Raw genomic sequence first — 25,974 nt, forward strand, 5'->3', positions numbered from 1 at the left:
GCTAATTTACGTTTTCAACCCAGTTGTTAACACTAAATTACCTGCTATACTCTCCCACTGACGCAGCACCACAGTTTCTTTAGAAACTTACCCCTTTAGAAATTAGAACAGCTGAACAGGAAGAAGGAGTGTGGCGTATGAAACAGCGGTTTTGTTTTGTTACCATAGTTACAGAAGTTCAAACAGTTCTATAAATTGAAGAAAAGCACGACAACCATAAAGTTTTCATTATTGATACCCTCAAGAACAAAACCAAGTACGAAAAACACTTTTTCGCTCAGAAGGTAAGAGATCTGTGGGTTACTTATCTATATTTCTTAGACCAAGCCTTTCTTGCTCAGACCAATTGCGTTGATTGTAGAATTGATTAAGAAAAATTTTGAGTAAATTCCTGTCAATTCAGCCACACGATATTTCACATTCTGTCTCATCCTTCTTCTCTAACTACCCTGTTCAACTACCATGAGCAAAACGAGACATAAAAAACTTAGGCCTCTGTACTTTTCATACATTCTAATCGCATTGTTCAATTTAAAGTTGCTACAAAGTTAATCTTCATATTACTAATGTGCAATGCTGTTCTATCGTAGTGAAGAACATTTGAGATAAAAAAGGATAAATTGTTGACATTTGTTATTCAGAAGTGATCTGACATCTTTGTCGGTAGCAAGTCTACAATATTCGTTTCTTGCTCTTAACTTGATTGCCGCAAGTTATCAGGATAAATTGTTTCACCATTTTGTATTTTCAGAAGTGATCTCACATCTTTTTCAGTAGCAGTCTGCAAAAATTTGTTTCTTACTCTTAACTTAACTGCCGCAAGCTCATTCATCTTCGAAGCTTTATAAAATACTATGACTTATCAGAATAAGATGAAATTTACAAGATAGATTAAGAATTTAAAAATACTCCAGTGCAGACAACTGCGTAACATTTGTCAACATTCAAATTTACAGGAAAACAGGAAGGTTATATTTTGGGACGCTCACTATTATACTGATTACCTTGAATTTACAATTATTTATTTATAGCGATGCAGTTCAAGTTTTCTCTTCAACCGATCATTAGTATTCTCGATATCTTCCTTGGAATTATTCTCCCACCATGCTTCTGTTGCACTGGTGAGTATAAATCCCTTTTTCAAATTTCTTTCGTTTTCATCTTTCTGGTGTCGTTTCCTCAAAACCATGACACGAACTGCACATGCTACCTGCTGATCAAAGTAAATAATCTTTAAGCAGACAATCCGCTTTATCTAGCTCAAAATGTCTTCTATTATGGAATAAAAGAAACAAAAGTCAGTGAAGTTTTGAACTAAAGTTGTTTAATGTGCCTTTTTCATCAGTGAAAATAAGAAATTATGTCGAGTGAGAACAAACTAAACGATTTATTTTTTTTGCCTACCACAGACGACAATAGGCGACTCATCAAATTCAAGTACCCAATACCGAACATGGCCATGAAAAATCGCGCGATCAAAAGTGCAGAGTACCAAACGAAGGGAGCTGCAGACTAATGTGTTTGATGGAGCCTATTGTGTGTCCATCAATGTTGGACCTGTTGTAGGAGAAAACCAAAAATGCGAGTTGAATAACGCCACGGAGGAAAAGCATACTCCCTTTCTTCTCGTGAACACTCCTGGTTACACATATCTTGCAATCGAGGTAACATTTCACATTCTTACGAAAGTAAGAAGGTAGAAGAGATTGTTTCATTTTCTGAGGCTAAGTGATCTTATTCTTGACATAAAGAAGATCTGCACAAAAGTTTACTTTGGTTTGTCAACAGAATCCATGCAGCATCAGCCCATGCTTAAACAGTGGCACCTGTCAAGCTGGATTCACTTATATAGGTTTTCGTTGTGGCGGTCGCGGAGAGATTCAGTGGACAAACCTGCCAAGTTGAAGGTGAAATACGTGGGGCAGTCCCTCGTAGTACGCGAGGAGTTACTCACTCAAGTACCAAAGTTGACTTCAAGAACAAAATATTAACCACTGAAGTAAAGCTAAAAAGGAAAAGCCTATTACTGTAACTTTAAATGAATATAGCTGGTAGATATTCAGGAAAGAGAAATTATACTAATAAATGTTCAGAATCAAGTTTTATCAGCCAGAGCAACATCAGGAAAGCAAAAAAAAGGAACTAACATCCAAAAAATCTAAAGTGGGAGTTCTGTTTGTTTTTATGTTGTTTGTTTTTACTGATTTTCATCACAAAAAAAACTGCGCAGAAATCTTCAAATCCACGGGTAAACCAACTAACGTGTGTACACCATTAAAACTGATAATTTGCCTGCCTTTGATGTATTCTGTGACCACACAACAGCCGGTGGAGGGTGGACAGTGTTCCAGAAAAGACTGAACGGCTCGGTTGATTTCTACCGCGACTGGAACGACTACAAACATGGCTTTTGTGACCTGAAAAGTGAATTTTGGTTGGGACTGTACGAGATTCACCAGCTGACTTCAGATAAGAACAGCATGCGGCGTGTGGACTTGGAGGACTTCGAAGGGAATACGCGTTATGCGAGTATCACTTGTTTGGTGTTATGAGTGAGAAAGACAAGTACAAGCTGATCCTTGGTTCTTATTCAGGTAAAACTGTCATTTCGTCGCTTCTATTCTAGTCATTCTAAGAGGGGGAGGGGGGTGGGGAGGAGAGTGCTGAATAATGTAAATATGCTTAACATATTTTACAGCAATAGCTTTGGAAGACAAAAAAGTAATGTCAGTTCATCGATATGCAATCCTGAACAACGCAGACCGGAAGTTGATTAGTCCAAAGGTATTTGCCGGTGAATCATATGCAGATAACCTGACCAACTAATCCAAATCTGATGAGTGCCACGGCAAACATATTCATCGGCATCATCATATTGAGTGATTCAATCCCTAGAATCTTCGACATGAATCATAGATATTAACTAACCAATACTTTTACTCCATTATCATTATGTTTTAAATTATACTTATCTGATATTTCAAGGTTTCTTTTTTTTTTTTGGAAAAAATTTTTAGCAAACTGCGCATTGTCGGGTCAAACGTAATGCTCATAGTGCGGATTGTTTTGTCAGGAAATTCTGGTGCCTTCTCTTGCTCTACATTCGCGGTGATGCGTTCAGCACTAAAGATCAGAGGATAAGGACAATCAGGGACGGTCGCAAACTGCGCCATTTAGGTTCAAAGGGGGGCCTGGTGGTACGAGAGGGTGTCACCACTCAAATATCAATGGTTTATATCTTCGTGGCAATCACCCCTCCTTTTGCTGATGGAGTGAACTGGAAACACTGGAAACGGATATCATTACTCTCTAAAGAGAACCGAGATGAACATAAGACCAGTGGATTTCTGAAACTGGCATGTTTTATGGAACAACAATGATAACAGAGGTACCAAACTTAACACAGGAAAACGAGTGTCTTGATCAAGTCTTTTCAGCATGCTAATAGTCATGCTCTAAAATTGGAGCTTAGCGAAATGTTCTCCAGGTTTTCTTGCTTAATCTTCTTGGTGCGTGTTTTTTTGCAAAACAGGAATAGTTGATTCTGTAGAATCAGCCAGTTAAACAGTGATAATAAGAATAATAATAATAATAATAATGACTTGATCTGTGTAGAGGTACATGCGAAGAAAAGCTACCGTATCGTAGTTGGGAAATTGACAGCTAATCATAAGTAGCTCTGAAAAAACGCCGTCTTTAATCTTTTATCAGTGAAAGACAGAAAGTAGAAAACCTCAGTTCGGGTATGGGTGAAGACATTCCAAATCTCGGGGGTTGTTTGGTGTGGGCAGAGGCTTCTGAAAAGACACTGTACCTCCATAAAATTTTAGGTGGGTCTGAGGTTTGCACAAAAGTTATGCTCGAATCTCAATGGCTTGTATAATCATGGCCATCACGCCTCCTACGCTCCTACAATCTCGGTTATACAAGTTTTGATTGTTCAAATTTTTATTTGTCTTTTCACTTAACGGAACACAAAGCGATCACCCAGCATTCATTTTTGCTAAGAAAAATCGAGAAGAGTAACCGAGCCCGCTAATTCAGTTATAGTTCCCTTTTATTTCTATAACCGAAACTCCGAACAATTACCCAAAGTTTCTGGTGTACACTGGAATGCAGTAACGTAATGTCGATAATTATAAAATGCTTTATATGGTTGTTTTTATTTGTTTTCTTCGCATTGGTTTAAAGTAAATACCTTGCGCTGTTATTGATAATCATATTGCAATTTAATCATAAGAACACAGTATCACGCCTACGGTCCATTTTGTAGATATGGCTCATAAGGTAATTATGTTTACAAAATGAGTTTGTAGAAATAAATGTAAGGATGAGTATTGACTGTTATTTTTTGCATATGTTTGGGGGGTCCTATCGGTCGTGTCGTTTTGGTCGATAGGTTTCGTTTTGTTACGATGGTTTTGCTTCGGTCATTTCGGTGGTTTCACACCGTTTCTTTTCGTTTTGGTTTTGGGGTTTGAGTGTTTTTTTTTTTTTTTTTTTTTTTTTTTTTTTTTTTTTTTTTTGTTTTTTTTTTTTTTTTTTTTTTTTTAATGTCAATAATTTCCATGGTATCATTTCTTCATCCTGGTGGGTCTAAGAGAAATGAAGTTTTTAGCTAACAGAGTAGTAAAGAAGAGACAGTAATGCAGAGTTACAAACATGATGGGTAGGAAAACCGGCTGTTATTTAATTATTGTACAGCGAAATATTGATTCTGTCTGAAACTTCGCGATTAATTTTGTCAAAGAAGAGCATTTTTTGCAAGACGTGTTTTTATAATTGGGAAACCAGTACCTTACATATACTCACCATAGCAAACTTCGGAGAAAAAAGCGACACATTGTGTAGTTCTAAAAAATTCATAGTTTCATAAAACTGCAATTTAAAAGATATAGCACTCAGATTATCTCCAGGGGAATGTAGGACAACGCTGTGTTTCTAAAACTTCATACATGTCCGACTGAAAGTGTTTTGACCGAATAATTTGCAGCTTTGTTTGACAGTTAGACTATCTGCATAATACGTTGCAAAACATTCGACTGGATTGTGCATCGTAGTTATTATTGACTGTCATATCCAGTGTTAATAAGATGAGATCAGTCAGTAAGATGTTTTAAACCACAAAAGCTCAGTTAGACAGGAAGAAGGACTGTGGCATATTAAACAAGCGCTTTTGTTTTGTAACCATAGTTGACCAGAAGTTCAAACACAAAAAAAACCCCAGTTCTGCTAAAGAAAGGCACAACATAAATGTTTTCACTATGAGGATACCTCCGAGAACAAAACCAAATCACGTTTTCTCGCTCAGAAGGTAAGAAATGTCTCTGGGAGCTAGTTGTCTAGATTTCTTCAGACCAAGCCATTTCTTAGCCGGGTGGGGAAAAGGAACCAATCAGATCTTGCGGAGGTTAAAGGGGTTAGGACTGATTTTCAACTGGTGACTTACGTACCAGATGCAAGCGTAACCGCTCTTGATTTTCGCCTTAATGAAGGTACAAGGAAAGGGAAAGAAAGTACTTCTGATTGTGTTTATGAGCGTGTTGAAGCGTGTCTTGCATAGTGAAAAAATAAGAGGTGTTATGCTTGTAGTTTAAGTGATTCCTTTCGTGTTTGCGTTGTGCTAATTAAAAAAACCAATAGCTTGTCTCTTCACGCGATGCGTTACCGAAAGTTCTCATGCAATGGCCGGTCAGAGTGGAAAAGGTGGCATATTCCAGAACAAAATTATTTTACTCGTTAATACTTTAACCTGTGCAACAGACGTCGCCATCCAATTTTCCAACTCTCTCATCTGATTTCGGACACCTTCTCTGAGTTTAGACACTGGGTTTAGTGTTGAACGCCTTGTCACTCGGGAAATGGCGAAAAATAAGATTTGTTTATACTTGGGTTTTTGTGTCGTTGGTTGCGTTTGATAATAAAAACCAGCTTTTCTCTTCACCGCATTGCTGGTACCCGAAAGGTTCGAGTTCCCCTCATTTGCAATCTTGCCCGTCTGGGCATATGCGTAGCGTCAAAGCGGGTGGCGGGGGGGTGGTGGGGGGGGGGTAAAAAAAAAAGATGCAGAAGGGAAAAATATCCAAATTAAAAAAAAGAGCTGAAGCGGATAATCATAATGTTAAAACGACAAGGTCGTAAGAAAATAAATAAAAAAAAAGGTTGACGTAAGGAAAGAATTTTTTTTGGCAAGAAATCGGAAATTAAAAAAACGTAAAAGGTTGTCGGCAATTTTCTTCCAACTGGAAAAAAACAAATAAAAAAAAAAAACAAAAAATTTATTTTTTACTCTTTAATACTTTAAACCTGTGCAACAGATCGTCTCCATCCAATTTTTCAAACTCTCTCATCTTATTTCGGACACCTTCTCTGAGTTTAGGACCACTTGGGTGTAGTGTTGAACTTTGCCTCGGGAAATGGAGCAGGGGTAACAAATTAAGGGTAGCAGGATATTAGGAGTAGGGGGAGTAACTAAAGAACCAGAGAAACAAGGTGTGCAGGATCCTTGAGGATCCCAGTTCCGGGATAAAAAGAGCTTTGCTGAGATCTGTGGAAATAAAGCGTATTGAGATTTTTGACATCCAATATAACAGGGGAGCATTGATGTTCCACTGATCTATGGCTCCTATAGCGGCTTAAAGGCTATAACATCTACCACAGAGGACAGACATACTTTGACTGTCTGTACTACCACTCTTTTTTACCACATGAATAAGGTGAATAAGGCAGTTTACAGGACAAGGAACTATAATGTGATTCTTGGACAAGGAGTGGGAGGAGAAAAGTTAAGGTGTCCATGATTGTAACACAATGACCCACCCTAGTCTTGCAACTGAAGGTAAAGTAAAGGTTTTCCTTGAGCTAAGTGACCCATTGGAGCAAACAGCTTATCCCAGTTACTGTAACATGAAGTAATTAGGGTCTTAATACTTCCCCTCTGGATAGGATGCCAGTCCAATCCACATCGTCACCATCTTGTCACGTGTCATGCGCCCACGTATGGCTGCCACTTTGAAGCGCTACTTATCTTTTAATCTTTTAGTAGTTTAAACTATGGTCAAATGGCTCAGCTTGCCACACGACCTCTGCTAAACAATTTAGCTAAGAATTTGTGGTCACGTTATCGTGGACAGAGAAGCTGGGAGATCGACAAAAACAAAACGGAAGCGAAATCGTAATTACAAGATCACACAAGTCAACCCGAGGACAAAAGGACCACAGCAAAACGAAAAAATTACCTACGTACAAGACACGCAATACAAATTACATCGAAATTGTTGACCATTACAACGCCTACTTGACACCGTGGAGACCTGCGCGGAGAAAGGGGCCACTATTTGAAAATAGCGTTAAGACGGGACTAGAATTAATTTTTACCCTGCGATCCAATATATTCATCGAACTGTGAGCCTCCGTGGTTGAATGGCAAACTCAAGAACCTGATCAAACGACTCCAATGTGCCCTTGCAAAAGGAAATATGGATACCTTTCGATATGCTCAGAAATTGGCTGTGAATCGTGAGCGTAAGAGGCTGACGGGCAAAGTTACTACGAATCAAAGGGAGCCATTTGAGGGGAGTGTAAGCCCTCCGTGTGAAAAAGCTCCGCGGGAATGTCACCTGCATCTGAAACGCGGGCCAACGACAGCAATTACTGCAACACCTAGGTTTCGCACCAGGTGTTATGGCAACAACTTAAATCAATTCAGCGTGTCCGGACCCCAATGCAGATTTGTGAGCCTCTTACCCACAATCCATTTGACCCAACACAAGCCAAAACCACGAAGGTCAGGCCGTAACTATGATATCGGAGTTTTCAACGTGTATGAACTATCTGCGACTCAACCCCTCGAACGCACAAGGGCCAGAACGGTATCCCGGCATTGGTTAGTAAAGGAAAACGCTGATATCTAGGCGGGGTCCAAAGTCTCTGCGATCCTCAACTCCTCGTTCCACGAATCCGCCTTCCGCCTTCTTGGAAAGAGGCTGACGTTGTCCCGGTGCCAAAACAAAGGCCTATTAAGGAACATAACAAGCACGCTCCGTCCGATTTCCCTCACGGGGGGGGCCCTATTCCCTTTGGGTTTTTTCTTTAAGCTCGGCTGAAGATAACATTGTTGAGAAATACGTTAAACCTGATGTGTTACAAGAGAATCTCGACCCGCGGACAATTGACACTATTCATAAATCGTCTAAATACACATGCCTTGGTCAATTATGCGGCATGAATTGGCTTGTTAACACCGACGGAAGTGACTGCAACGGCAAAGAGTAGTCTACGCTGAGTTCCGTAAGGCCTTTGACCTTATCGATCACAGTGTTCGGTTCAAAAACCTAACAAATATGAGAGTCCGAGTCAAGCTCAAAGGTTGGATTGTTTGACTACGTTGAGGGACGGAAAACAACGAGTTAAACTTGCTCAGGATTGTCACTCTGAATGGCGCTCTGTGCCATCGGTTGTCCTCCAGGAAACAAAATGGGCACGGTTCCGGTTAGTCGTGTCTTATGATTAATGATTGGGAACATACCAGTTGACATGTGGAAATACGTTGGGGAGTGACACCTTGTTCCGAAATAGTTACAAAGGGTAATAAGCGCAAACTCCAGGAAGATGGTGGATGGACCTTTCGAGACAAGCGAGTCTCGACGGCTCCACTGAATGATGGCCAAGTGCAAAGAACTTCGAATTGGTTTTTCCAACCGCCACCACGATTCGAACCCCTAGTTCTAAATGGTAAACCCCGTAGACCATAATCTAAACGAGATGAATATGATGACTGACGCCTGACACCCTTGGGCATTCATTTTATTTTTATCAATTTTTTTTGTATACTATTTTGGTCGTTTCGGTCGTTTCGTTTTGGTCGTTAGGTTCGTTTCGTTTCAATCTTTTTTGTTTTGGTCATTTCGGTGGTTTTGCATGTTTCACTTATTTCGTATTGTTTTGCTGTTTTGGGTTTTAGTTTAGTTTTAGTTTCGGGCCTTAGTTTTATGATATTATTTCTTCATCCTGGTTGCCTAGGAAAATAAGAGTAATTTTGACGAGAATATTTTTTGCAAGATACTTTCTAAATTGGAAAATCAGAACCTTATATGTAACACTGTGTGTAACACACTAAAAATTCATATTTTCATAATTTTTAATTTGAAAAACGTGAACCTGTCATAACTGTCATAAACACATATCACCAAGGAAAATAGGACCACGTTATGTAATTCTAAAACTTCTTACATGTCCCGCTGATAGTGTTTTGACTAGGTAATTTGCAGCTTTATTGAAGAGTTAGACTTGCGATATATGTTTTTCAAAACATTCTACTGGATTTTCATAGAAATATTAATTGACTGTCATATCCAGTGGTACTAAGATGAGACTCCGCAGTCATTTAGATTTAAAACAAAAGCTTTAACCTGATGAGTAACACCAGCTAGAACAGCTGGACAGGAAGAAGGACTGTGGCGTAGAAAACAGAGGTTTTGTTTTGTAACCATAGTTACAGAGGTTCAAACAGGTCTATTAATTAAAGGAAAGCACGACACCATAAAGTTTTCACTATTGATATCCCGCAAGAACAAAACCAAGTACGAAAAACACTTTTTCGCTCAAAAGGTAAGAAGCATATCTCTGTTAGCTAGTTATCCATATTTCTTGGACCAAGCCTTCCTTGCTCAGACCAATTGCGCTGATTTCAGACATGATCCAGAAACATTTTGTGTTAAATTCTGTCAATTCAGCCACACGATATTTCACATTCTGTCTCATCCTTCTTCTCTAACCACCATGTTCAACTACCATGAGCAAAACGAGACATAAAAAACTTAGGCCTCTGTACTTTACATACATTCTATCGCATTGTTCAATTTAAAGTTGCTACAAGGTTAATCTTCATATTAATAATGTGCAATGCTCGTCTATCGCAGTGAAGAACATTTTGAGATAAAAAAGGATAAATTGTTAACATTTTGTATTTCAGACGTGATCTGACATCTTTGTCGGTAGCAAGTCTACAAAAATTTGTTTCTTGCTCTTAACTTGATTGCCGTAAGTCATCAGGATAAATTGTTCACATTTTGTATTTTCAGAGGTGATCTGACATCTTTGTCGGTAGCAAGTCTGCAAAAATTTGTTTCTTGCTCTTAACTTAACTGCCGCAAGCTCAAAGTTAAACAGGCTGAAAATAAAAAATATTGATAAACTCCTGTCACCTCCGATAAGGTTGATGTGCTCCATTTCGTTCTTCTTCGAAGCTTTATAAAATATTAGGTCTTATAAGAATAAGATGAAATTTACAAGATAGAGTAAGAATTTAAAAATACTCCAGTGCAGACAGCTGCCTAACATTTGTCAACATTCAAATTTACAGGAAAACAGGAAGGTTATATTTTGGGACGCTCACTATTATACTGATTACCTTGAATTTAATTATTTATTTATAGCGATGCAGTTCAAGTTTTCTCTTCAAGCGATCATTAGTATTCTCTATATCTTCCTTGGAATTATTCTCCCACCATGCTTCTGTTGCACCGGTGAGTATAAATACCTTTTTAAATTTTTGCGTTTCCTCTTTCTGGTGTCGCTTCCTCTCAAAACAATTACACGAACTACATACGCTACCAGCTGATCAAAGTAAATAACCTTAGAGCAGACAATCCGCTTTATCTAACTCAAAATGTCTTCTATTTAACAAATAGAGAAGCCTTGACTGTGCCCTGTTCTGTTGTAAAGCACGCACGCACGAAGCGGTTCGAGCACGAAAGAAGTGTATGGAGAGAAAACACGAGACGTAGTACAATAAGCCAATTAGAATCGTTGTTATAACAGTTCAAATATCTGATTGGCTGTACAAGACTAAAGCTGTCAGAAATGTCAAGCCATCAAAGTTCACATTCTGCAATTGTTTACAAACTTAAATAGTTTGGCAGGTCGAATCTCACACTTTTGCCAGAAGTTTTTTTTTAGTCTCTAACTGGAGGTGAAATGTTCCGTGAAATCCGGCCGAATTGTGGCTCACAAAAACACGCACGTTTTTTCACATGATAAATAGTAAACAAACTGCTCAAGGCGAATTTTATGAATGAACAAGAGACGAATTCATCGGAACTGGAAGATTGCCCGAGATGACTGGGCCGCAAAACTCGGTTGCAGTGACTGATGTGGCCTTCACCACTCAACACATAGGAAAGGACGTCAGAGCAAGCTCACTGTTAACGCAAAGGGCGGTCGATGTATTTCTGAGGCTTGCTTCACTGGCGCGATCTCCGAGCTAGCCACGTTAGCGCAGTCGCTCGCTCGCAGTCGCTCTGACACCGTCATGATTAGTATGAATTATAACAGTTATGCCACTTTGGCTATATTTTTTAATCATTCCTGTTTTGTTCTGTTTTGCTTTTGAACTCGAACTTTATATACTATACGAGTGTTAGCTGTGTTTGATTTTTATTACTATTCGCTTGCAATCTAAGCGTGAAAACCTTCAAAACTGAGCGTTCATTTCGTTTTCTCTTTGAGGATTTTCGTCTCTGCTCACGTTACAAAAACGTCAATTACGGCGCCTGGCATGTTTATAAACCTTTGTTTGGTTGTTCTGTTGCTACTTGGCGGCTCGCTTGTTTCGAAATATCACTTTCAATTAACAAAAAAAAAAAAAAAAAGCCAGAGAAAAGTCCTGGAAAAGTCGGACATAGTCCAATTTCGCAGATGGCGCGACAGCTTTAGCTCAGCTCTATGCTCTATACTCTCATAGAGCACGCTCTTTCAACCAATGACAGCGCGCGTTATATCCGAACTTTATTATAGTTAACAAATAGAGAGCCTTGGCTGTGCTCTGTTCTGTTATAAAGCATTTTTAAAAAAGGCTAGAGCACGAAAGAAGTGTAGGGAGAAACACGAGACGTAATCGAGTGTTTCTTCCCACTTCTTGAGTGCTCTAGCCGCTTCCTAAGTGCTTTATAACAGCTTAACAGAGCACAGTCAAGGCTTCTCTATTTTTTTTTATATGAAAATCCCAATCCGTTAAATTCCCCATGTATTACTTTCAATTTTCAAAACAAACTTTATTTCCAAAGCGAAGAACAGTGTCGTCAGCATGCTCTATACTCTCATAGAGCACGCTACAATAAGCCAATCAGAATCCCTGTTAGAATGGTTCAAATAATCTGATTGGCTGTACAAGACAAAAGCTGTCAAAAGTGTCAAACCATCAAAGTAAAAAAAACCATCAAAGTTCACACTCTGCGATAGTTTACAAACTAAAAGAATTCGGCAGGTCGAATTTAACGCTTTTGCCTGATTTTTAATTTGGAATCTTGAAGTGAAATGTTCAGTGAACTTCAGCCGAATTATGGCTCATAAAAACACGCGGGTTTTTTTCACATGACAAGGTAGAAAACAAACTTTTCAAGCGAGTGTTTTTTAATGAACGAACAGCCTAATTCACCGGAACATGAAGATCGCTCCGGGATGACAGCGCCGGAACCGCGCTTGGCAGGTGACTGCGAGTGACTTCCACTCAACACATTGGAAAGGATATCAGAGCGAGCTCTTATTTTTTGCTCACTCGAAGGGCGGCCTTGTATTTTCCGAGGCTTGCTTTAACTGTGATGACCGGATATCGGCATGATCCAGTGAGCCTCGATGGACTTCAGCATGATCATATTTGCTTAGACACCGTCATGAGTAGTATGAATTTTAAAACAATTATGCCGAGGTTGTTTATTTTTTCAATCCATTTTCTGTTTTGTTCTGTGTTTGTTTTTGAACTCTGTAACCTTTATATACTATACTAGCGTGTTTCTGTGTGTTGATTGTTCATTACCGTCACGTAAAGCTTGCAATCTAACTGAGCGTGAAAATCTGTAAAACTCGGAATGTCGCCTATTTTGTTTTTTCCTGTTTGAGGATTTCGTATCCGCCCACGTTTTAATTAACGTAAACAACCGGCGCCTGGTATGTTTACAAACCCTTTCTTTTGGTTCTTCTGTTTTAGCTACTTTGCCGGCTCGCTTGATTCCGAAATTTCACTTTCATATTATCGGAAAAAGCTAAAAAGACGTCCCGGAAAAGGTCGAAACATGGTACAATTGTGGTCAGATGGAGGTGACAGCTTTATAGCCACATTCAGTTTCTATACTCTATACTCTCATATTAGCAAATCTCTTTCAACCAATGACAAGCGCGGCTGTTTATAATCCGGCCTTTGTATTATAATATAGGAATAGAGATACAAAAAAACGTAAATTTTATAAAAAAGGGGCTCAAAATGATGAATTAAAACAAACGAATTCACAGATATAGCGGGGCGTTAATGAAGGCTATGAAAATATTCTTGATGTTTTTTTAACATTTTCTTTCCGCTCAAGAATTCACAATCAAAGATTAATTTTTGGTAATGAAAGCCTCCCAGTTACGTTGAAATTTAAAGAGATGAGAATGACCTTTAGGGAAAACTCGTTGGGGTTCTCATGGTGTGAAGTTTCGCAATAAGTTGTTTAATGTGCCTTTTTCATCGATGAAAATAAGAAATTATCTGGAGTGAGTGGAAACTAATGATGTATTTGTTTTGCCTACTACAGAAGACGATAGGCGACACATTAAATTCAAGGACCCAATACCGAACATGGCCATGAAAAATCACGCGATCAAAATTACAGAAGTGCCAAACGAAGGGAGCTGCAAAGTAATGTGTTTATGGAGCCTTATTGTGTGTCCATCAATGTTGGACCTGTTGAAGGAGGAAACCAAAAATGCGAGTTGAATAACGCCACGGAGGAAAACCATGCTCCCTTTCTTCTGGTGAACAATCCGGGTTACACATATCTTGGCAATCGAGGTAACATTTCACATTCTTACGAAAGTAATATGGTAGAAGAGATTATTTCATTTTCTTAGGCTAAAGTGATCTTATTCTTGACATAAGGAAGATCTGCACAAAAGTTTACTTTGGTTTGTCAACAGAATCCATGCAGCATCAGCCCATGCTTAAACAGAGGCACCTGTCAAGCTGGATTCACCTATAAAGGTTTTCGTTGTGTCGGTCGGGAGAGATTCAGTGGACAAACCTGCCCAAGTTGAAGGTGAAATTACGTGGGGCAGTCTCTCGTAGTACGCGAGGAGTTACTCACTCAAGTCCCAAACTTGACTTCAAGAACAAAATATGAACCACTGAAGTGAAGCTAAAAAGGAAAAGCCTATTACTGTAACTTTACATGGATATAGCTGGTAGATATTAAAAAGAAATGAAATGTTACTAGTTAATGTTCAGAATTAAGTTTTATCAGCCAGAGCAACAGTCAGGAAAGCAATAAAAAAGCACTAAACATCCAAAGCATTTATAGCGTTTTGTTTGTTTCTTTTTTCTGATTTTCAGTCAAAAGAAACTGCGCAGAAATTTACAAGTCCGCAGTAAACCAACTGACGGTATGTACACCATTAAACCTGATAATTTGCCTGCTTTTGATGTATTTTGTGACCAAGCAACAGCCGGTGGTGGTTGGACAGTGTTCCAGAAAAGACTTAACGGCTCGGTTGATTTCTACCGCTCCTGGAACGACTACAAACATGGCTTTGGTGACCTGAAAAGTGAATTTTGGTTGGGACTGGACAAGATTCAACGGCTGACCTCAGATAATAACAGCATGCTGCGTGTGGACTTAGAGGACTTTGAAGGGAACACTCGATATGCTGAGTATAACTTGTTTGGTGTTATGAGTGAGAAAGACAAGTACAAGCTGCTCCTTGGTTCTTATTCAGGTAGAACTGTCATTTCGTCCCTTCTATTCTAGTCATTCAAAGATGGGGGGGGGGGTGGGGGGGGAGGAGAGTGCTGAGTAATGTAAATATGGTTAACGTCTTTTACGTCAATAATCTCAGCTCATCGATATGCAATCCTGAATAATGCATTCCGGACGTTGATAAGAACTGTCATTTCGTCGCTTTGTCTCGGCAAACATATTTATAAGCATTATCACGTTTAGTGGTATCATTATCGTTAAATTATACTTATCTGATATTTCAAGATTTCTTTTGAATTACGTACTACTCATTGCTGCATGTTGGTCAAACGTAATACTCATAGTGCGGCTCATTTTGTCAGGAAATTCTAGTGACTCTCTTGCTAGGCAACGCGGTTGGCCGTTCACCACTAAAGATCAAGATAATGACAATGAGGGAGAATACAACTGCGCCATTAAGTTCAAAGGAGCCTGGTGGTACGAGCATTGTCACTACTCAAATCTCAATGGTTTATATCTTCGTGGCCAGCACTCCTCCTTTGCTGATGGAGTGAACTGGTTTCACTGGAAAGGATATCATTACTCTCTAAAGAGAACCGAGATGAAAATAAGACCAGTGGATTTTTGAACTGTCATAATTATGGCACAACAATGATACAGCACCAACTTTAACAAAAGACACCAGTGTCTCGATCAAGTCTATTTAGCATTTAATAATCACTCTTAAATTGGAGCTTAGCGAAATGCTGTTCAGGTTTTTCTTGCTTCTTTGTGCGTGTTTTTTAAAATAGGAATAGCTGATTCTGTAAAATTGGCCAGTTAATCGATGATAATAATAATCATAATAATAAAAATGACTTGATCTATATAACGGTACATGCAAAAAGCTCCTTATCATAGTTGGAAATTGACAGTGAATCATAAGTAGCTCAGAAAAAATGCGTCTTCAATCTTTCTTCAAAAAACAGAAACTGATAGACTCAGTTTAAGGTTTATGGGTGAGACATTCTATAGCCTGGAGGCAGCGGCTGCAAAGACCCTGTCTCCATAAAATATTAGGTGGGTCTGAGGTATTCTCAAGAGTTATGCTCGAATCTCAATGGCTTGTATCATCATGGCCATCACGCCTCCTATGCTCCTACAATCTCGGTTATACAAGTTTTGATTCTTTAAATTTTTTACTCGTCTTTCACTTAACGGAACACAAAGCGATCACACAGCCTTCATTTTTCAAAGTCAATATCAAGAATAAACCTAGTCGCTGATTCAGTTCTAGTTCCCTTTGATTTCTATAACGAAACTCCAAACAATTACCCAATGTTTTGACTCTGAAGAACGCTATCAGAAAAACAAATATTTCAAGTTCTAGTGTACACTGGATTGCAGTAACGTAATGTCGATGATTCTAAATTGCTTCATATATTGCTTTTATTTGTATTTCCTTAGCTTTTGTTAAAGTAAATACCTTGCACTGCTATTGATAAACATATTGCAATTTAAGTACACATTGTCACGCCCAAGGTCCATTTTGTAGATACGGCTCATCAGGTGATTATGTTACAAAGTGAGTTTGTAGAAATAACAAATGTAAGGATGAGTAGGTGAAACATGTTTTGTTTTATTCCCCCTAGCCTCGAAGCCATTTTAGAATTTTAATATATCGAGCCCATTGGATCGCTTGTGATCATTGGTTTGCAGGCTGAAGGAGAACTCCTTACAGCTTTGTTTACGTATAAATGATTAAAATCTATGATACATAAAAGTTTTCGCTTTTTGACAATTTCAATGCGATGGGGAACGTAATCAAGAAACGGAGACCTTTCTTTCAGCTCGTTCTGCGGCTATGGCGTCCAACTCGTGTAAAGTTTTGAATTTAGACGTGAGTTTGTCCACATCTTTAGGTGCACGTCCCAGGTACCGAGGAATCTGCAGGTAGGTTTCCACCATCCACGCTCTGAAATTCATGTCTCTGGTGAAAGCAAGAAATTTGTTAGTGGCAGGCTCAAACGATTCACCCCCGTTTCACCCTTTACACCCTAACATCAGGATGCATATTCTCCATACTGCGCTCTATACATTTTCTTAGCTGATGACCGGGAGAATTTGTTTAATGATCAAGAGCTTCTGCAGTTGTTGGTCATTTCTTTTTTTCTCATGACCTTAATGTTTGATTCAGGGGGTAACAATGTAAGGAGAAATTAAGTGGTAGTCATTCTTAAGTGTCAGCACTGATTCAATGAAAGCCGATTACCGGCGGTGTCTCTCAGGATGTAAGACCTCTTACCGCCGTCTGTTTAGCCTACGAGCTGGCTCTTGTGTTTGGGTTTGTATAAAATAGGATGCCAGTCGTAAAACGTATGGTCAGACGTGATGTAGGAGTATCATTCGATAATTGAAAGTATAATAACCGGAAGTAGAGTCGTAACAGAGAACCGGAAGTCAGAACACTTTAAGGACAGGTAAGGTTGAAATGTCGTTCGAACTGGCGGGCTCCCCACGCAATAAAACTCGTTCTGAGAAGCACAAAAATTCTACATGGAATATATGATGAGAACGACAAGAAATCTTATCTCAGGCGATGGCACTGAGAAGAACTTCTCACTTATTTGGAAAACAGAATTACCCTATTCTGACATCGAGGACGTACGATTCAAAGATGGTCCCTACCTTTGACCATAGACTACTGTGCTTTATGTGGCCTCCCCTAGATCCGCCCCCGTGTTATTTTATGTATATTTTTGGGTCATATCGGTCGTTCGTTTTGGTCGCTAGGTTCGTTTTGTTTCGATCGTTTTGCTTTGGTCATTTCGGTGGTTTCGCATGTTTCGTTTCGTTTTGCTGTATCATTTCTTCATCCTGGTTGCCTGAGAGAAAGCCACCAGCTAAAAAAGCAAAAGATTTTAGGCAAACACGATCTTAAACTAGAAATATTTATGTTTTCTATTGTCAATTCTACTGCGTTTGTGTTCCAACAATTATCATTCACATCTAATCATTTGCGGCTTTTTCATAGAATTTGACTTTCCGGCACTTTTCAAAAACCTTGTACTGGATTATCAAAAATATAAAAGACCAAAACCATGAACTGATGAATACCTACAATTGGAACGTATGATTAGGAAGAAAAACTAAAGCGCGTCCGTTCATCGCTTATTAAACATATTTTGTTTTGTAAACATGATTACAGCACTTAAAATAGTTTTATTAACGATGGCACGACATCACTTTTTTAGCGATTGATATTCTCTGGGGTATTTAAGACCCTCACTTTAATCTAATAGAAAAAGAAAGACCCCTTATACGGTATTTTCGTGGTTTAAATGTTTGGAACAATGACCGTATCCTTTGACTGCCGTTTGAAGATTTTTCCGACGGCCTTAACATTCTGCTTGTTTTTGAGATACAACTAATTAGTAAATAAACCCATTCGGGCGGCTGGTAAATCGGCTGATAATGTCCACGGCTGAGATATTGTCCAAAAAGTTAAAAAAATATTTGGCCGAGTAGCAAAGCTTCGAGGGAAAATATGACGTTTTTATGACAATCTTTCAGCCAAGGACATTATCAGCCGAAATACCAGCAAGCCAGAAGGAGGTTTATCTATTTTAAAACGTACCCTCCTCTTAATTCTCATATCACCCGAGACCGCTCATAAAAAAACAAGTGCTTATCTGATGCGGATGCGTGGTTGCGACCAGCTTTTTAATATTTTACTAGACTCTACAAAAAGAGTGTTTTTTGTAAAGTAGCCAGTATATGGGCGCGAAAATTAATGGTTGATTATAACGTCCTAGGCTTGTTTCAAATTTCCCTCGAGACTTTGTCTCACTGTGTTTGGGTTCCTACAATTATTGATCACATTTCATCATTTGTAGCTTTGTTTGCAGGACTCTTATTGAGGTATTTCATTGAGTATTATACTTCTACAATGTTATTTAGAGAAAACCAGTCACCCACAGTTAACACAAAAGCAGTGATCTGATGACTACAAATAAGTAGAACAGCTGAAAAGGAAGAAGGCCTGTGGCGTTTATGTTCACCAGTCATAACATACCCAAACACAATATCAAGTACGACAAACATTTTGTCAGTCAGAAGGTAAGAAATATATTTGTAAGCTACTTTCCATTTTTTGCACGAGGGTCAACGTATTCACAGGAATTATGTCGAGCGACGATGAAAATGATGTTATTAATAAAGCTCTGTTGAGGGGCGTTCGAAATGGTAGCCTTAGAAACCCTTTATGGAGATCATTTGCATTGTCAACTCAGTTATCAGAACTAAGTTACCTTGTGGTCAATAACAACCTCTTTTAACAAGAGTACCCTAGTGCAAATAAGGTTTTCGCGCACGATGAGAATTATAGTATCGTACAACGCTTACTTGTAACAGTATATCACATTCTCTGTAACACTGTATATTTTATCATTAAGCAGGCCTATGGCTTCCTGGGTGAAAAAAAGAAACCTCAAAGGCGTCATGTACCCCTTGCATTTTATCGCCATTTTTTCCAAGTTTCTGGGCACTTTCTAGTAACATCAGTTTTTTCAGCGGAAAGATATTAAGTCGAAATGTTTAGTTTGTGGTTTTCGTTTATAATTTCGGCATGTACCAAGACCCGAAACAGCAAAACGAAACGAAACGACCTAAACGAAACAAGTGAAACGACTGAAACGAAACGACCCCAGATAATGTAGATTTCACTTCAGATAATCTCTCGCATATAATGCTTTTAAATATTATGGCCGTCTCACGAAACTTTATTTTTTCTCCACCACAAGAGCAGCTGAAACTTAAATTTGACACTCATATGCAGTTTTCAGGACAAAACGCCAGCCAAATTGAATACCAAAGCGTAAGGAGAGGAAGAAACAGATAACGGTTCCATTGACAACATCTACGTACGTGAGTTTTTTAGTGAGGAAAATGCGACACGGTGTGTAGTTCTAAAAATTCCGACATATTTTCATAAATTTTAACTTGAAAAACGTAGACCTGTCATAACCTGTCATAACCTGTCATAACACATATCACCAAGGAAAATAGATAATGTCACGCTGAAAGTGTCTTGACCAAATAATTTGCAGCTTTGTTTAAGAGTTAGACTTGCGATATATGTATTTCGGAACATACTACTGGATTTTCATAGAAATATTTCATTGACTGTCATACCCAGTGGTACTAAGATGAGACTCCGCAGTCATTTAGATTAAAACGCAAAAGCTTTGACCTGATTATTAACAGCAATTAGAACAGCTGAACAGGAAGAAGGACTGTGGCGTATAAAACAGCGGTTTTGTTTTGTAACCATAGTTACAGAGGTTCAAACAGTTTTATAAATTGAAGAAAAGCACGACACCATAAAGTTTTCATTATTGATACCCTCAAGAACAAAACTAAGTAAGGAAAAACACTTTTCGCTCAGAAGGTAAGAGATCTGTGAGCTACTTATCTACATTTCTTAGACCAAACCTTTCTTGCTCAGACCAATTGAGTTGATTGCAGAATTGATTAAGAAAAATTTTGAGTAAATTTCTGTCAATTCAGCCACACAATATTTCACATTCTGTCACACCCTTCTGGTCAAAGTTGTTACAAATTTGAAAGTTTTTAGGTTGAAGTTCTCAAATATCATCCGAAAGTCATAGAATGCTTGCGACCTGTCTAACTAAGATAAAATCGGGTGATGTTTAATGCTAACTACCCTGTTCAACTACCATGAACAAAACGAGACATAAAAAACTTAGGCCTCTGTACTTTACATACATTCTATCGCATTGTTCAATTTAAAGTTGCTTCAAAGTTAATCTTCATGTTAATAATGTGCAATGCTGTTCTATCGTAGTGAAGAACATTTTGAGATAAAAAAGGATAAATTTTTAACATTTTGTATTTCAGAAGTGATCTGAAATCTTTGTCGGTAGCAAGTCTACAAAAATTTGTTTCTTGCTCTTAACTTGATTGCCGCAAGTCATCAGAATAAATTGTTCAGATTTTGTATTTTCAGAAGTGATCCGACATCTTTGTCGGTAGCAAGTCTGCAAAAATTTGTTTCTTGCTCTTAACTTAACTGACGCAAGCTCAAAGTTAAACAGGCTGAAAATAGTCATATTGATAAACTCCTGTCACCTCCGATAAGGGTGATGTGCTCCATTTCGTTCTTCTTCGAAGCTTTATAAAATATTAGGTCTTATAAGAATAAGATGAAATTTACAAGATAGAGTAAGAATTTAAAAATACTCCAGTGCAGACAGCTGCCTAACATTTGTCAACATTCAAATTTACAGGAAAACAGGAAGGTTATATTTTGGGACGCTCACTATTATACCGATTACCTTGAATTTAATTATTTATTTATAGCGATGCAGTTCAAGTTTTCTCTTCAACCGATCATTAGTATTCTCTATATCTGCCTTGGAATTATTCTCCCACCATGCTTCTGTTGCACCGGTGAGTATAAATCCCTTTTTAAATTTTTGCGTTTCCTCTTTCTGGTGTCGCTTCCTCAAAACAATCACACGAACTACATACGCTACCTGCTGATCAAAGTAAACAACCTTAAAGCAGACAATCCGCTTTATCTATCTCAAAATGTCTTCTATTTAACAAATACAGAAGCCTTGACTGTGCCCTGTTCTGTTTTAAAGCACGCACGAGACGGTTCGAGCACGAAAGAAGTGTAGGGAGAAATACGAGACGTAGTACAATAAGTCAATCAGAATCGTTGTTATAACAGTTCAAATATCTGATTGGCTGTACAAGACTAAAGCTGTCAGAAATGTCAAACCATCAAAGTTCACATTCTGCAATTGTTTACAAACTTAAATAGTTTGGCAGGTCAAATCTCACACTTTTGCCAGAATTTTATTAGTCTCTAAGTGGAAGTGAAATGTTCCGTGAAATCCGGCCGAATTGTGGCTCACAAAAACACGCACGTTTTTTCACGTGACAAATAGTAAACAAACTGCTCAAGGCGAATTTCATGAATGAACGAGAGACGAATTCACCGGAACTGGAAGATTGCTTGAGATGACTGAGCCGCAAAACTCGGTTGCAGTGACTGATGTGGCCTTCACCACTCAACACACCGGAAAGGACGTCAGAGGAAGCTCACCGTTAACGCGAAGGACGGTCGATGTAATTTCTGAGACTTGCTTCACTGGCGATCTCCGAGCTAGCCACGTTAGCGCAGTCGCTCGCTCGCAGTCGCTCTGACGCCGTCATGATTAGTATGAATTATAACAATTATGCCACTTTGGCTTTATTTTTTTATCATTCCTGTTTTGTTCTGTTTTGCTTTTGAACTCGAACTTTATATACTATACGAGTGTTAGTTGTGTTTGATTTTTATTACTATTCGCTTGCAATCTAACTAAGCGTGAAAACCTTCAAAACTCGGACTGTTCATTTCGTTTTCACTTTGAGGATTTTCGTCTCTGCTCACGTTATAATAACGTCAATTACGGCGCCTAACATGTTTATAAACCTTTGTTTGGTTGTTCTGTTGCTACATGCCGGCTCACTTGTTTCGAAATATCACTTTCAATTAAAAAAAAAGAAAGGCTAAAGAAAAGTCCTGGAAAAGATCGGACATAATCCAATTTGGCAGATGGTGCGACAGCTTAAGCTCAGCTCTATGCCCTATACTCTCATAGAGCACGCTCTTTTAACCAATGACAGCGCGCGTTATATCCGAACTTTATTTTAATATGGAATAGAGATACAAAAAAGTAAAATTTTAAAAAAGGCTCAAAATGATGAATTAAAACAAACGATTCACAGATATGGTGGTGCGTTGATGAACGCTATGAAAATATTCTTGATGTTTTTTAATATTTTCTTTCCGCTTATTAATTCACAATCAAAAATTAATTTTTGGTAATGAAAGCCTCCCATTTACGTTGAATTTCCAAGAGATGAGAATCACCTTTAGGGAAAACTCGTCAGGGTTCTCATGCTGTACAGTTTTGAAATAAAGTTGTTTAATGTGCCTTTTTCATCGATGAAAATAAGAAATTATCTCGAGTAAGTGGAAACTAAATGATGTATTTATTTTGCCTACCACAGACGACGACAGTCGACACATCAAATTCAAAGACCCAATACCGAACATGGCCATGAAAAATCACGTGATCAAAAGTGTAGAGGTGCCAAACGAGGGGAGCTGCAGAGTAATGTGTTATATGGAGCCTAATTGTGTGTCCATCAATGTTGGACCTGTTACAGGAGGAAGCCAAAAATGCGATTTGAATAACGCCACGGAGGAAAACCATGCTTCATTTCTTCTCGTGAACAATCCAGGCTACGCTTATCTTGCAATCGAGGTAACATTTCACATTCTTACGAAACTGAGATGGTTGAAGAGATTGTTTAATTTTCTTAGGCTAAAGTGATCTTATTCTTGACATAAGGAAGATTAGTTCCAAAGTCAAAAGTTAATTTTGTTTTTTTTAACAGAATCCATGCAGCAGCAGCCCATGCTTAAACAGTGGCACCTGTCAGGCTGGATTCACCTATAAAGGTTTTCGTTGTGTCTGTTGGGAAAGATTCACTGGAGAAACCTGCCAAATCAGTGAAGGTGAAATGAGAGGATTGTGTGGGCAAGTCTCTCGTTTAGTACGAGAGGAGTTACTCACTTCAGTCCCAAACTTGAATTCAAGAACAAAATAGTAACCACTGAAGTAAAGCTAATCAAAATGGTCTGTGAGCAAACTCGTGAATTGACAGATGATTTGCATGATTTTTTGGATTATGTTTAATGTTATCTGGTTTAGGGAATTTTGTGATTGATTGTCATATTTAGAGTAAGAGCAGTAGTTCAGTGTTCGCTAATGTAGCAAAGAAACAAAGGTAACGTTGGGATAAGAAGGCATTACAATTGAAATGATCATGCTATTACATTTGACAAGGGTGAATGATGTCATGTGTTTTAAATATATATAATTTTTGTTTCTGGTTCAAAAGAAAAGGTTGGAGGTAAATGTAGGTGAAAAGTGAAATTTATTGTCTATCATTGTAAATATTGGAAAATCAAGGCAATACTGCCTTAATGAAAACACGAATGATTCCCTCTTTATCAAATGAGACATACAGGAACGAGTTTTGAGTGATATAACTAAGCCCAGACTGCCACCGTCGTTTTGGATTTCAGCCTGGGTAGATTTTGGTCACGTGCTAGGCAACGTATAATCAAAAACAAGATAGAATTTCATTTCAGGCCTATTTATCAATTTTGTGGTGTATAACTTTCGCATTTTAGTACGTAATATTTGTTTTGAATCTTCAAATTGTCTTGAAACTTAAAAGAAAATCGTTCTTTAAAAATTCGCGGAAAATCGGTAGCTAAAATTGTTTGTTTAGGTGTTATCTGAGTTTCGTGTTAACCTGTAATTTCGTCAGTCGCCGGCACCTTTTGTTGCTTCACACAGAAAAAACACGCGATACGTAATGTAATGATCGATTTTGTCCTCAATCTCACACCATAACAGAAAAAGGTTTTGAACACCTGTAAACTCCGCTTCGGAGTAAGTGATATTTTTAATGAATCTTCGGATTGTTTTCAAGTTCAAGGATTGTAAATTACAATTTTATGACAAACGAAGGTTGTTCGATTATTTCAGTGTGAATCCTGGCACGCGTGCCAGTCGCTGGCGCCGCTCGTTGAAACTTAAACGAAAAAAAATAAACTCTTTTAAGATTATCATTGGCTTTTTTTTCACCGCACCACTATTCTTAGGAACAAAGGTCGCCATTTCGTTTGTTCATTACTCGCCAAATACTATCAAATGCACTCAAAAGCCTAAAATTGAAAAAAAGTTTACAGGAATCGACCAATCGAGCGAGCGAGCGAGCGAGTGCCACTCTCCACATCATATCTACAACTCGCTCTTGCGCATGCATGCAATTCACGAGTTAAAAAGGAAAAGCCTATTACTGTAACTTTACATGAATATAGCTGGTAGATATTAAGGAAAAGGAAATGGTACTAGTTAATGTTCAGAATTACGTTTTATCAGCCAGAGCAGTAGTCAGGAAGCAAACAAAAACCAGTCAACATCCAAACCATTTAAAGTGGGCGTTTTGTTTTATTTTGTTTTTTGTTTGTTTTTACTGATTTTCAGTCAAAAGAAACTGCTCAGAAATCTACAAGTCCGCAGGTAAACCAACTGACGGTGTGTACACCATTAAACCTGATAATTTGCCTGCCTTTGATGTATTCTGTGACCAAACAACAGCCGGTGGTGGTTGGACAGTGTTCCAGAAAAGACTGAACGGCTCAGTTGATTTCTACCGCTACTGGAACAACTACAAACATGGCTTTGGTGACCTGAAAAGTGAGTTTTGGTTGGGACTGGACAAGATTCACCGGCTGACCTCAGATAATAACAGCATGTTGCGTGTGGACTTGGAGGACTTTGAAGGGAACACAGCATATGCCGAGTATAACTTGTTTGGTGTTATGAGTGAGAAAGACAAGTACAAGCTGATCCTTGGTTCCTATTCAGGTAGAACTGTCATTTCGTCGCTTCTATTCTAGTCATTTAAGAGGGGTAGGGGGGAAAAAGAGTGCTGAGTGATGTAAATATGCTTAACATATTTTACACTGATAGCTTTGGAAGACAAAAAAAGTAATCTCATCGATATGCAATCCTGAACAGTGAATACCAGACATTGATTAGTCCAAATGTATTCTCCGGTGGATCATGCGCAGTTAACCTGACGAACTAATCCAACTATGATGAGTGTCTCGGTAAACATATTTATTGGCATTATCATATTGAGTGATTAATCTCAAGAATCTTTGACATAAATCATAGATATTAATAAAATACTTTTACTCCATTTCATCATGGTTAAATTATACTTATCTGATATTTCATGATTTCTTTTGAATTACGAACGGCTCGTTGTTGGTAAAACGTAACACTCATATTGCTGCTCGTTTTGTTAGGAACTTCTGGTGACTCTCTTGCTGCGCATCGCTGCATGCCATTCACCACTAAAGATCAAGATAATGACCCTCATGGAGGTGAAAACTGCGCCAATAAGTTCAAAGGAGCCTGGTGGTACAAGAATTGTCACCGATCAAATCTCAATGGTTTATATCTTCGTGGCAATCACTTCTCCTATGCTAATGGAGTGAACTGGAAAGACTGGAAAGGATATCATTACTCCCTCAAGAGAACCGAGATGAAAATAAGACCAGTAGATTTCTGAACTGTCATGTTTATGGCACAACAATGAT

The 25,974-nt window shown here is 38.4% G+C and overlaps 2 protein-coding genes across 2 annotated transcripts; both read left to right on the forward strand.

Annotated features, from left to right (window-relative positions):
- The first annotated feature begins 1,044 nt into the window (after positions 1 to 1,044).
- LOC131798283 (microfibril-associated glycoprotein 4-like) lies at positions 1,045 to 25,946 on the forward strand. The gene is made up of 5 exons (XM_066163842.1): positions 1,045 to 1,121; positions 22,797 to 23,053; positions 23,187 to 23,307; positions 24,851 to 25,234; positions 25,681 to 25,946. The coding sequence occupies exons 2-5, from the start codon at positions 22,841 to 22,843 to the stop codon at positions 25,944 to 25,946; spliced, it is 984 nt and encodes a 327-aa protein (XP_066019939.1). The 5' UTR covers positions 1,045 to 1,121; positions 22,797 to 22,840.
- LOC131798282 (techylectin-5B-like) lies at positions 14,497 to 15,491 on the forward strand. The gene is made up of 2 exons (XM_059115945.2): positions 14,497 to 14,748; positions 15,092 to 15,491. Exons 1-2 carry the CDS (start codon positions 14,634 to 14,636, stop codon positions 15,355 to 15,357), a joined length of 381 nt encoding a protein of 126 aa, XP_058971928.2. The 5' UTR covers positions 14,497 to 14,633; the 3' UTR covers positions 15,358 to 15,491.
- Positions 25,947 to 25,974: the final 28 nt, after the last annotated feature.

This window comes from Pocillopora verrucosa, chromosome 3 (assembly GCF_036669915.1).
Source record: "Pocillopora verrucosa isolate sample1 chromosome 3, ASM3666991v2, whole genome shotgun sequence".
Lineage (NCBI taxonomy): Eukaryota > Metazoa > Cnidaria > Anthozoa > Scleractinia > Pocilloporidae > Pocillopora > Pocillopora verrucosa.